Genomic DNA, 12621 nt, shown 5'->3' with positions numbered 1-12621 from the left:
GGTTACTCACGGGAAAGAACAGCACACAGTTAATGGGGTGAAAAAAAAAGTGAGAAAATTAGGTCTAATTAAGCGGAGAAAAATTACCTTTCACACTGCCTTGGTGCTGTACCAGCTGCACCGAGTAACCTTGCAATTGCTGACCTCCCGCGACCCTCAACGTTACGCCTGGACGAGGGGAAAATAATTAATTGTATTTACCGTTAATCGCAAAATCATATAAATACAATGTTTCGACTAACCCTGACCAGGGGTACTTTGATTGTTCAAAGTCTTGATCAATGGAGAGGTTCCCACTCGAGGTGTTGGCAAAATCCCGGCCAGGCTCTTCAGCTTCGACTGATTCTGCGGTGGAGTGGTCGTTGACTTTGCCTGATTCGACAGCCTCACGTTGATCTTGATCTTTCCTGCTGGACATCTTGGCGGTGGGTCTGGCTGCGAGTCCAATTCTTCTATCAGCCTTCGAGGAGTTTGAATACGCCTCACCCTGTGCGCTACAAAGGCAGTGTGAGTCCTCTCCAGATTAACTACCCGAAGGTTCAAAGCATCCAAGTCGACATGCTGAAAAAAGAATGAAGTTAGCGAAGAGGCTCGTCATAATTTTCTAGTTCATCGGCTTTTGCAAGATCCTGAATTTCCGTATATATTCATATTCCCCGCATTTTATCCATTTTAGGACATATGGAAATGAGACGTACCTTGAAAGGGTCGTAGTCTAGAGCACTCCACGCCAATGATGCAGTAACGAATTCAATAGCTTCCATCTGAAATGGCGACACCGTCGGCCGTACCTCGAAGAGGTTCGGATGGTTGCACACTTTTCTAAGCTGCATCAAGACGTTGATGACACTCAACAAATTGCCGCTTGCCAGCGTCTCCTTCGTTCTGAGAGAATCGTACAGATTATATTAATACAAATATTGACAAACAATGGCAAGATCAATCGAAATATCGACGAACATGCTTACTTGGCCCGTGACATAAAGTCATCGTAGAGGTATCGCTGTCTCTTCGACAGTCGGCACATCAAAACGTGTTCGTACTTCTTCGGCAACTGTTTCTCCACTTCAGTTTTTAATCTTCTCAGCAGAAACGGCCGCAATACCTACAAGTTCAGGCATTAATATGCAAATTCCACGAAGTTCGGTTGCATGCATTACAAGATACTCGATGAAATAGTTATAAACATACAATGAGTGTATCTCTAGACAGGATTCACATGTCGTAAGATATCCACAAAAGACACATGAGTTTTAATAGAGAATATTTCTTTGCTATCCCGCTGTAAATAGAAAGATAGACACACTAGGGAAGGTGAATTCGCGCGTGTCTATTGTCGGCAGCGGGTTCTCGGGATACCGGATATACAGCAAGTAAGTACGTACAGACCTTGTGCAGACGTCGAATAATGTTCTCGTTGTATTCACTGTTCCCCTCGATCATCCCAGTGACGGGATTGCTGAACCACTCCTTGAACTCACGGTGCGACTGGAACACATTTGGCATGAGAAAGTGCATTAACGACCAGAGCTCCATGAGATTGTTCTGCAAGGGCGTGCCGGTCAATAGCAGCCGTCTAAAAAGAAACAAAATTAATCACCCACTTTCAGGCAACCATTCAGTCCCATTTCCGCTACTAAACTACCTACCGTTGCGTTTGAAAATTTAACAACAGTTGCCAGCGCTGTGACTTGAAGTTCTTAATATTCTGGGCTTCGTCCAGGATCAAGTACTTCCACTTTTTTCGTCTGAAGCTCTGATGGTCTTGAATAACAAGCTTGTACGATGTGATGCATATATGAAAAGCGTTCGGCTTCGTCCACCCTAGAAAAAATATTGGAGTCACGTCAGTAAATGGACAAACCTCGACTAGATAACCAGGAATTACGGAGGGTGAAAGAATCGTTACCTGTTCTCTTCTGTTTTCTCTCTTTCTGAGTGCCGTAGTATGTCAGGATCTTGAAGCCAGGGCACCACTTTTTGCACTCCATCTCCCAATTGAGCATGACCGACGTAGGGACAATGATGAGATGAGGGCCCCAGTTTCCTTTTTCACAGGCTAGATGTGCCAGGAGAGCGATAGTTTGGATGGTTTTACCCAGACCCATCTCATCGGCTAGAATGCCATTTAATTTCCTATCGTACATGGTGACGAGCCAGTCCAAGCCGATGTGCTGATATTCACGTAGCTGGTGCTTCAGAAGGAACGGAATCTTCGTCACAACCTGTGTGAAGCAATTAGTATGTAATTAATTAAAAATTTTCCCTAAACCCCGTGATACAGTTTTACTCAATTAACGGTAAATGTCGTGACTCCGTGACCCAAACGACTGCGTGCAAATATTCGTTTTCAGGCACGTATGACTCTTTTATTCTGCCACTCCTGAAATAGGCAATGTGCCAAGAGAACGGCACGTTCCTTTGGATAAGAGGGCCCCTTAACTGATTAGAGACTAGAAAGTACTGCACGGAAAAAGGAAAGAACCATCTTACACTGGTGGTCAATAACGTGTTCCCTTTGGGCTGTATACTTTCGGCGAGAGCAGCAACGTCGTCCATTTCATTGCGTGTTTCGGTCTGACTAGTATCTGCAACCTGAAATTGGAAAAAAAAAAACGAAGGTCGTTAAAAACTGATACCATACATGTGAAGCCTAGTTTTCCTTTTTATTTATAAAGTAGGATCGTGGACAATCAGAAATTCAAATTACCTTGTTTTCTTTAGCCTTCTCCGTGGACAAGTCTTCGAGAAGCGACTTGAGACCAACCCCAGCTTCGCTGTCACTCTGCGTTTGCGAGTCCTCGCCTTTAGTCTCGTCCTCGCTTTCGCTCTCACTCTCACTCTGTTCCTCGTTCTCATTCTCTTCCTCTTTATCAGACTCCTTCACGGACTCTAAAATGACAATTAACTGGATTAATAATAGAATTCGTCTTCCTTTATGGTACTAGGTATTAATGTCTAAAACCCTCAGACAAATGCCTCCGTTTAAATCAGCGAGTAGGATCGAGTTGAATGGATCTCTCACCTTCATTATCGGTAAAGTATCATCATAGGAATGGAAAGACTGTATTTATAAATCTTTAGCAAGGAAAAAAATACTAACCTCTGTCGGTGTCTCCATCGACTTCCATGGAGTCATCGGGTATACTGCCATACTTGGCCATTAACTCATCGATGGACATTTCATTTTCAGCCTACAGATTGATTTTGTTTATAAAATATTATCAACACTATGGTTTTAACTATTAACAGTCGAGATAAAGGTAAAAGTACCTTAAGATCGTCGAGTTCTTGCTTGTGATCGTCATTGCCCTCTAGTTTTTCCTGTTCCATGATAGTATCCTCATCGTCCGAGGACTCTTCGGAGGCCACCATGAATTCTGAATCTCCATCGACTGACTTTTCATTTTCCTATTAACAATCGATGTCAATTGTCGTTACCTCGTATAAAATGATATGTAAAACAGTATCTATAAAACTGTACCTACCACCTCTACCGTTTCCTTTGGAGCGGGTGACAAACTTTTATCCCGTTCCTCCAAATAATTCGGCGGTAGGTCCTTCAGAAGATCCTCCAAAGGAATTTCGGATTCCTTCTTCAGGAGTTCCACCTCTTCCTTGTGATTCGTCGTGGACTTCATCTCCTCTTCCGCTTTGGCTATTGTCTCCTCGTCATCATCCGAGCTTTGATTCGGCTCGAATTCGTCTGTTTCGAGATACGAAAAACGAAAAAAAAAGATAAATATCCAACGCAACAAGAACCTTTAGAAGATACGGGGCCATTTATATCTACCATCGGAGTGTTGCTTTCCTGCCGTTATTGGAGACGAAATGCGAGAACTGTTCATAGAGGCGGAGACACTTTGAGTGCCATCCGTTTTGTTAAGACCTTCCGTCAACCACGTCGAGTACTTCTCGGTTTGACCGACGATGAAGTTTAAATGCTGATCCAGCGCTTTCTTCCTCTTCTCCTCTAGCCTCGTCTGCTGTTTGTACTCCACCAACTGAAACCCCGCAACAAGTCGTACTTCAAAAATTGTTTAAAACAAAGAAGCATTTTTCAGCGAAATTGATTCCACTCGATAATTAACGGCTTAAGTGTTCCTAAAAATTCTTTGGCAGAATTCCCGGAGTGAAGACCGCCATACACAATTTTAGATATGATGTACCCACATTTAGCACACCCTTCCAATTCTATGACACTGAAACGGCCGGCTTAATAATGTGGGGGAAGACCTTTTGGAAAATAAAAGGTAGAAGAAATATATACGAACCTTCTCGACATTCGTCCAAAAGGTTTTAATTTCCTTGGCGACGAAGCCGGCGATCTTCTTTAACCTCAACTCCTGCGACTTCTCAGCTTTTTGAGCCTGGATCGCCTTCTCCTGGAAATGTTTCTGAACCATCCTAGCGCATTTCTTAGCAGCAGCCTTTTTCCACTTGCGCTCCTGGGCAAAATCTGCGGCCAGCCACACCATCTCCTCGAGTAAGTAGTCCCAGTGAGCTTTCGTCCTAGATGGCTCCTGTACTTTTGGTAACCTCCTTTCGGACCATAGACCTTCCCTCTGCAGTTCGGAAATCCTCTGCATTACGTATGCCTCCTGGTGAAAGAAAAAAATATATATATGAAAACGAGTTAATTCCACATTCTGGAAGATTCGTAATAATTATAAGGGGAAAAAAAAAAGCACGACTGTGTGTTTACTGGACGTACCTGCTTCGCTTTTTCAACTATCTGCTCTTGATTGTTCGGGATATCACAGGAAGATGCAGCTGAATTGGCCGACAGCTTCACGAGTTTAACTACAGGCTGAGATGTAGCGATTGCAGGTGCTGGTGGTTTCGCAGATGTACTAGCTGATGGACTTTTGTCTGCTACGGGGCTTACGGGTACAGCAGAAATGGGTTTCGGTGGTTCTGGAACTATCGGAGTACCCCCTGAAAACCAACAGTACAGTGTAACGCACCTGTCCCAAGTGTAATTAAACAATCGAAAGATCTCCTAGCCTGTCTAGACGCGAAAGTAAAGTATAAAACGTTCAATTATCAAAATTGGACAAAGCAAAAAATACACTAATCGTGCATGTTCACCAGTAAAAGAGTTTTTTTTTTTGCAAGGTTCCTATTGTTTAAAACAGAGAAAAGTATTATTTATCGAGGCACTTCCGGGACTTGCCAAGAAGTGCAGTTTTGTATCCGAGAGATTCCTTCGACTGAATAGACTGCAATCACTAAACAGTCGTACACACACTCGGAACTTTATATACCCACAAACGATGTACCATTTCAACAGGAATATATCGAATTGGCCAAACAAATAATGTGGGTTTTCCTGACGATTGTATCCAAAATATAAATGAATGTGTAAAAGTATGTAAAGATATACATTATCGAATAGCAGCAATATATGCTCGTATTTACAATGTTTAAGGATATAGCTGAATATAACATGCAACATCAGCGGTGTGAACATCCTAAAATATAAAGACATGAAAAATTAGCAGAGTCTCGAGAGAACCTGATTTTTTTTATCATGAAACATGAGTCTTCATACACTCATTAGCAATGTATTAAAAATAAAAAAAAATAAATATTAACGTAAGATATCTTTCTCTGCGCAAACCAAAATTTCTACACACGTAAAAGCAAGTCTCAACCTACGATTAAGGAACCCTTTGATCCTGGAAATGTGAAAATAATAAATGAGTAACACGTGCGATACTAAATGGATTTTTTGCCACTTTGAGGAATAACTGAACTTTCATTGTTAACTGCGCATTGCAAATAACACGTAGCAGATTGTTCCAACCGACCATGTAAAGTTGAAAAAAAAAAATACATTACGACTTTACAAAATTATTAATCATGTTTTCCATCCAAACGTGCTCAACTGGCCACATTACAAACCTGCTCGATTCTCGATAATAATTGAAATCAATAAAAAATCTTATTCAAATGATACTTAAAAGCTTTTTGAAATTAACTAAACGCATATCAGGACTGACTGAAGATAGTTTAAAAAAATGGTTCATAGAACACTTCAGAGTCCAGTCGTATAAAACCTTGATTGTGCCAGGAATAAATCATTCTGGATTTAATGAAAACACCAAGTAAAAAAAAAAAACGAACAGATTTAAACATCGTATGGCAAGCCTACAGTAGTCACCTATAATGAGCGTGGGTGCTACAGAAGAAGTAGGTGAAGGGTGAGCGGTGACTGGTGATGATTGAATAGCTGCTCTGATGGCAAAGACCATGCCATGACGACCCCCTTGTGGCCTACCCGGTACTTGTCCTATTGCGCAAACGAGTGATTCAGTAATATCATCGACATTTACCCAGGATCCTGCATTATTCCAATGTCCATAAAATAATGCCACAAACACATTGATCTAGAAACCAGTAAATCTAACAAAGCGCAACCAATTAACTCTAATAATTTTCCTTGTCCAGATGCGCCCAAGTTCACCGATCGATCTTCGTAAAGCAACTTTCCTCTCTAGACTAGATCCTCATTATAGCTAAATAATGCATCGCTGCAACACTCTCGTTGTACAGTGACAGGCCATTAGAAGTACCTTGTTGGCTAAGCTGGGCTACGGCAGCAGGCAAGGTAGTTGACACAGCAACAGGAGTTATGCCGATACCAGAGATCTTGACTTCAGCACTCGAACTCGAAGGTACGACCGAAGAGACCGTCGTAGTTGTGACAACCGTAGGTGATGAGACATCAGGCATGGGAGGTGGAGGTGCGGTGAGGTCTTCTTCGTCATCCTCCGGATCGAGACGATGTTGTCGTAAAAAGTGCAGATATTGGGGCGTGGGTGGCCTTTTCCTCCAGCTTTGGAAGTCCATCATGTTCCCTCCGGCATGGAGGAAGAATAATTCCGACGCGTTTTCCGCGTATTTCTCTCTGATTGCACGCATTCTCTTCATCTTGTGCTCCATGATGCGCCGTCGGTAGCCCACAGTGTCGTCTATGGCTGTCACCTTCTCGGTCGTCTCTGCCAGTTTAAGTCTTTTTCTCGCAGGAGGTGATTGCACGGAGGATTGAGACGGCGGTGTGACAAACATATTTCCCATAGTCGTCCGGACCAGTTTTGGAGAGGTGGCCAGGACGACTTTTGTCGGAGTCTGTCTTGTCGGAGATACGAGAGGAGAACCACTCGCACTGGCAACACCGACCACGCTGACACGTGGCGATGTGCCCCCGATGTTGACGATCCTCGTAACACCGATCTGTTGAACGCCTGCATTTGTCGTCGCGCTGTTCGATATGACCTGGTACAAGAAAAAAATAATACTTTATCATAGAAAGAAATTTTTTTCTATAAATAAAGGAAATCCTCCAGTTAGAAATATGAAAGTGTATAACAATAACAAGATTAATATAAAAAAAATGCAATTCTTACTATCAAACTAGTAATTAAATTTACAAACCTGCGTGAGTCCCGGAACCTGGGATGTAATGACGAACTGTTGTCCGGAGCTCGTTGAGAGTACATTGAGTCCTTGGGCACTAGCAAGCACTTGTTGCAAGCTAACAGACTGTTGGGACGCACCTCCGTTGCTTCCCACATTGTTTCCTCCACCCCCGGTAAGGGGCGGCAGCGTAGGTGTGATCTGCTTATCACTCATTACACGCTACACTGAAACACCAGACATATACACATTTTTTATTCCAGCAGGCCATTAAAAAGCACTATTACACACCTGAGTTTAAAAATCCACTTATAAGGATAATTCCACTTCTGGATGCAGAAATATCTTTTTACTAAAATTCCCAGACATAATATTTTATAAATAAAATACATAATATAAGATGTTGATTCTCCATATTATTCGGTAACAGACTCTCTACAGTATCATTAAATCTCATTCAAAACAACCTGTCCTACATTAATGTTTATATTTCTAATTACAGAACAACACGGTAACAGGTGAATTGTGTCCTGGCTTGGTAACAGGTTGCCAACTATCATCCCCTGGTAATTTCAATTACAACAAAAGGCAGCTTCATTTGCCCCATGAGTAAAAATAAAAGTAACATCAACGGAACAACAAGCTAGGAACTTCAGGTCGAACCCGAATGACATGCTACCTATAAGGCAATCTTTCATCTCTAATCCCTATCCGGGCGGAACAAACGGAATAATTAATCCCAGGGGTCACTCTGCACTAAAACGAACCGTCCACGCGGCTCGATGTTCTCTAGCGCTCGAACTAAGAGAAAAATAAAAGACCTTGTTAGTAACAGAAGCGATAAAAAAAAAAAAGCGGCGAAATCGAAAATCCCTCCAGTGTCTGTCGTCTGCGTAACGTGATATTTTCGAAACGTCGTTCTCGTCTCGGGAGGGCGGGGTGCCGGAAAAAGGGCGGCCAGCAAAAGCGTCCCGTTCCGCGGAACGAATGCGCATAAATATCAGCGGTGTCATGCGAGCGAAGATGAGAACGCACCGCATTTCTCCCGGGAAGCCGAGGAACGGGCGCCCGGGCGTCCGTGTCTTCCCTGCTCGGACTCTCGAGTCGTGTTATAGAAAAAAACCGTGCGAAAACCGCGACGAAATGTCCTCATACCCTCCCGATCACCACTCGGGACGCGCCCAAGGCCCCGCGGCGAGTCGTTACCCTCGCAGTAATTTTTCCCCGGTTGCGTCAGTGTCGAGTCGCGAGATACAAAGGAAACCCTCGGTCGGCCATCTTGGCGTTGGCCCGAGACGAGGGCGGACTTACCATAATGTAATCACAAAATTCCGCGGCGTAGGCGAGCCATCCGCGGAAATCAAGCCCGCGGCCGCAATCGGCGAGCGCGGATCCTTAATTAGGTACCCCACGTAATAATCAGCACATGAGATATATCTAATATTCGACCGAACATTTTGCTCCGACTCGCTCAAGGACGCACACACTTCTAAACATGGCGACGGCTCCCGAGAAATTTCCTCTCGGCCGGACGGCCAGCTCTGCTCGCTCGGCGCCCAGTTTACGAAGCTGTCGACAGATGGCGCCGCGCGCGCCCCTCCCGCGCTCCGATTGGTCGACGCGCCCGGGAACGCGGTAATGTAGCCTGGGCTGAGCGCTCCTATTGGCTGACCCGCCCGGCGCCGTAATGGCGCACTTCCGACCTTCCAATCAAATCAGCAACCGTACAAGCCACCGATCGCCCGCACTTTCGATTTTCCCCAATTTCGGACCGATAAGGAAAAATCTGAAAATTCGTCCGCCGATTTTTTACAGGATATTCCGTCCTCGTTAAATCGCACACTTGACTTGCGCCGCGAAACGGCGAATCATCATGGCGACCTTCGAAGACCGCTTAGGGCAATTGTTGATAGAAGAGGATATAGTGAATGCTGCATACACGGTGAACGAATTGTTTGCTATCTACTGGAGGTTCCCGAGGAACCGAGTCACTACGTCGCATTTATTTATACCGATGTGAAAATCAATTTTTTCGGTAATCCGCACTGGCAGTATTATCTGAATTATCGTAATTTTTGTAAACAATTTGCACACGGTATATTGTGTTATTTTATTAAATTAGTACACAGTTATAGGATTTAAAATGCATTACCTATCGATTTAAACTACGCGTCCGTTTTGCAGAATTTTGAATAATTTCCCGACAATCTACGGAATATTTAAAAACGGAATTTGAATTAATGCTTTACATTTCCTGCGAGACTTATCGGAATGGAAATTGAATCGTTGAAAAAATCTCAATTTTAATCGGAAATATACTTTACCTTCATTTAATTCCACGACGATTGTGCAAAATTGCAAAATGTACCGAAATTTAAAATCGAAAACTTGGCATGCTCGGGTACTACACATTTCAAAAAATGTGTTTAAATTCAAATTTTATACGTTCGCTTCCAAGGAATTTTCTCTGCAGTTGTAGGGAATAAATACAATACAATTTTCTGAACATTTTGCATACAGACGTTAAATAATAACCTCATTATTATTCTCGTTTAATTATTTAACGGACAAGATCAAGACCGCCATTCCACGTTATCTGAAATCTAGAGGGTTCCCGCCTTGCCTCGCATAATCCATACTTCTCAGAACCATCCTAATTCCAGTGTTTACCAAAATCACTCCTCACAATTCCTCCCACGTCCAAATATTCCATCGATCATCGCATTACCTCTATATCTCATAAATACATAAGTTGCGATAATCTCAAAATCAAACCTAAGAGCGCCCGCGATACCTGTCCGATAGAAGATGGCCGCCGGTTTCCCAAAGACCACGTGATTTTAGTACAACCTAGCTTCGCTTCACGAAACCGAAAGTTATCAAGGTACCACCGCGTCAAACGTAATCCATGTTTAAACCAGGCATCCTAACCCTAAATTTCCCACCCTCTCTTCGCACGTCACCTTGGAGTAATAAAGCATCCATTAATCGCCATATTTTTCTCGGATCTCTGATAATCACCTCCTCGTGATAACCTAAAAAATTTATCTCGATGCTCAGGCTCAATGGCAATCGCGCCAAAATGGCCGCTGATTTTCGATCGCCACGTGACTGGTCGAACACTGTACGGATTCAGAAAAGGCGGAAATTGAGAACGAAACTCACCAACAGCCGCCCCTTCTCCGCTGTGCTGAGCTTTATGGATTTTCGGTCCTGTACATTCCGTTGAGAAAACCTGAGAGTTCCGGTGAGTCTAGCGGACACACGCGCGGAGAATCCTTACGAGGGAGCGCGCGTCGAAGACACTCTTCGCCGCTGCGGCGAATAAGTCAGGACGTTCCGTCGAAGAGGTCGTTGCCATTGTCCGCCGAGTGGTCCGCGATGTCCTCGCGAGATGATTAGAAAGAAACCTGATCTTTCCAGATCGCTCGGCCAGGACCGTCAGTCTTGTTCCTCTCCTGCTCTCGGACTAACGTACAATGTTCTAGGACAACGAGCGTACTAATGACGCCGGGGTCACTTCGGTACTCGGCGCATCATCTTTTGGGGGAAAGAGACCCGCGACACAACTGATCCACGTAGTCGTTCTGATAAGAATTTAAATCTTCGAACGGTTCACCGTTCCGAGAATAAAAAACGTGCCCGAAAAAACACTTTACCCGGATTAAATTTAAAATCAATGAAATTGTTATCGAATCTCTTTTACTAAAATGAACAATTTAGGTTATCTTGGAGTTTTTATTGACTTTAATTATTTGTAAGATGGAAGCCATGTTAGATGACGCAATAATTTCTAACGAAGTGGGGGTAACATTAACGCTTTTTTGCACTTGGTGCAGATATTTAAAAAAAAGTCAGGGAAACTACGAGAAATGTAAAGAAGTATTGTCAGGTTTTTTAATAATTTAATTAAATGTATTTAAAGAAAGAAACCCTGGTCGGGAAAACATGGCAAGACTGAATTCAAATCTACATTCGAAATTGACTGACGAAGTTATCTCGAAATTGAATGGGAAAAAGATTTATACTGTTTTCGATGTCATCCCAGAAGATTCAGAGAAGTTGATGAGGTTTTCAGGACTTTCTTACAAAGTACGTGCTTGTTCTATGGTGTACAATATGTTATATTGTATGTACTGCATTCTACGATTTTTTTTAGGATATTCTGTCAATAAAGCAAACGATTACAGAACAGTTTGGAGGAAAAATTAAGAAAGCGGTAGATTTGCTAAATATTGAACGTAATAATGTAGTTCCAACGGGTATAGTAAGGTAATATAACAAAATAAATAATTAATTTTTATTTATTGAGACATTCTTTTTCCTTTAGTCTAGATAATTTGTTGAATGGAGGACTGTATCCGGGACACATGTACGAACTCTGCGGAGATTCTTCTTCTGGTAAAACTCAGCTGAGTCACGCAATTGCAACGAATATTGTTATACAAACCAAAGCTTGCATACATTACATTGATACAAAAAAAGACTTCTGTGCATCTAGAGTACATATGATTTTAGATGAAAAAGGAAGTAACGACGAGGTAAGAATCAATATTTTTCTGATGTAAAAAACACTATTGTTGCTATTATAAAATTGGACAACATATATTCTTGCCATTACAGGAAATAGGCAAAGTAATGAGTCAAATGAAGATAACTAGAGTGAGAAATATTCACCAATTATTAAATTTCCTTTTTCATTTGACTTCTCAATTGAAAATACAATCTGAATCTCCGACGAAACTTATAGTCATCGATTCCTTGCCTGCCATACTCCTGCACTCTACTGAAAATCACAACACATCGTTTGCACTGAATCACCTCGCTAATGTATGCAAGTATCTTGCAAACGAGTTCCACATATCTTTAATCACCACAAACTTAATAACTAAATGGCGTGAAGTGGATGGCTTGTTGGAGGTGAAAAACCAGAACGTAACCATGAAACCTACACTAGGCAAATATTGGTTACATGTCCCTAATACCAGATTATTGATAAAGAAGTTACAGACTGAAACCAGACAGATCACTGTATGGAAGAGTTCTCAGTTAAAATTACATTCGTCATGCACGGTTAATATAACAGACTCCGGTGTTTCTTAACGTGAAATATTTACATTTATAATAAGGTAAAAGAAAGGTATTCTTTACGCAACGTGGAATATACTATTATACAAATTACAACTGATTATTCTGTAC

The 12621-nt window shown here is 42.4% G+C and overlaps 2 protein-coding genes across 8 annotated transcripts in view; one reads left to right on the top strand and one right to left on the bottom strand.

Annotated features, from left to right (window-relative positions):
* LOC105695495 (helicase domino) overlaps window positions 1–11271 on the bottom strand; it is a 27977-nt gene extending 16706 nt beyond the window's left edge. For 4 of the 7 annotated variants that reach the window (XM_012417045.1, XM_023435041.1, XM_012417041.1 and 1 more), the window contains exons 1-18: window positions 8734–8920; window positions 7441–7649; window positions 6579–7281; window positions 4715–4938; window positions 4275–4601; window positions 3794–4004; window positions 3489–3706; window positions 3274–3411; window positions 3104–3194; window positions 2711–2892; window positions 2494–2595; window positions 1910–2225; window positions 1650–1824; window positions 1390–1576; window positions 969–1105; window positions 699–885; window positions 243–561; window positions 88–168 (exon numbers count right to left, since the gene is read on the bottom strand). In XM_012417045.1, coding sequence (XP_012272468.1) covers window positions 88–168; window positions 243–561; window positions 699–885; window positions 969–1105; window positions 1390–1576; window positions 1650–1824; window positions 1910–2225; window positions 2494–2595; window positions 2711–2892; window positions 3104–3194; window positions 3274–3411; window positions 3489–3706; window positions 3794–4004; window positions 4275–4601; window positions 4715–4938; window positions 6579–7281; window positions 7441–7638 — 3796 coding nt within the window. In that variant the 5' untranslated portion in view covers window positions 7639–7649; window positions 8734–8920. Of the gene's footprint in view, window positions 1–87; window positions 169–242; window positions 562–698; window positions 886–968; window positions 1106–1385; window positions 1577–1649; window positions 1825–1909; window positions 2226–2493; window positions 2596–2710; window positions 2893–3103; window positions 3195–3273; window positions 3412–3488; window positions 3707–3793; window positions 4005–4274; window positions 4602–4714; window positions 4939–6578; window positions 7282–7440; window positions 7650–7713; window positions 7853–8733; window positions 8921–10587 lie in introns of those variants that run through there. The other 3 variants (XM_012417042.2, XM_012417043.2, XM_023435043.1) reach the window with 3 other exon arrangements.
* On the top strand, window positions 10585–12621 carry LOC105695502 (DNA repair protein RAD51 homolog 4). The gene is made up of 5 exons (XM_012417057.2): window positions 10585–10669; window positions 11348–11514; window positions 11582–11694; window positions 11753–11963; window positions 12046–12621. Exons 2-5 carry the CDS (start codon window positions 11371–11373, stop codon window positions 12523–12525), a joined length of 948 nt encoding a protein of 315 aa, XP_012272480.1. The 5' UTR covers window positions 10585–10669; window positions 11348–11370; the 3' UTR covers window positions 12526–12621.

The sequence above is a fragment of the Orussus abietinus genome, unplaced genomic scaffold (genome assembly GCF_000612105.2).
Source record: "Orussus abietinus isolate OABI.00-Male unplaced genomic scaffold, Oabi_2.0 scaffold68, whole genome shotgun sequence".
NCBI classification, from domain to species: domain Eukaryota; kingdom Metazoa; phylum Arthropoda; class Insecta; order Hymenoptera; family Orussidae; genus Orussus; species Orussus abietinus.
The sequence above is the reverse complement of the archived record's forward strand: the minus strand, read 5'-3'. Positions and strand labels throughout refer to the sequence as shown.

What these genes read in the sequence shown, in the direction of transcription:
- LOC105695502 (XM_012417057.2), top strand. Translation starts at nt 11,371, where the DNA reads ATGGCAAGACTGAATTCAAATCTACATTCGAAATTGACTGACGAAGTT. An exon ending in TTTCAGGACTTTCTTACAAA is followed by an intron (nt 11,515 to 11,581) that starts GTACGTGCTTGT and finishes GATTTTTTTTAG; the next exon opens with GATATTCTGTCAATAAAGCA. An exon ending in AAAAAGGAAGTAACGACGAG is followed by an intron (nt 11,964 to 12,045) that starts GTAAGAATCAAT and finishes TTGCCATTACAG; the next exon opens with GAAATAGGCAAAGTAATGAG.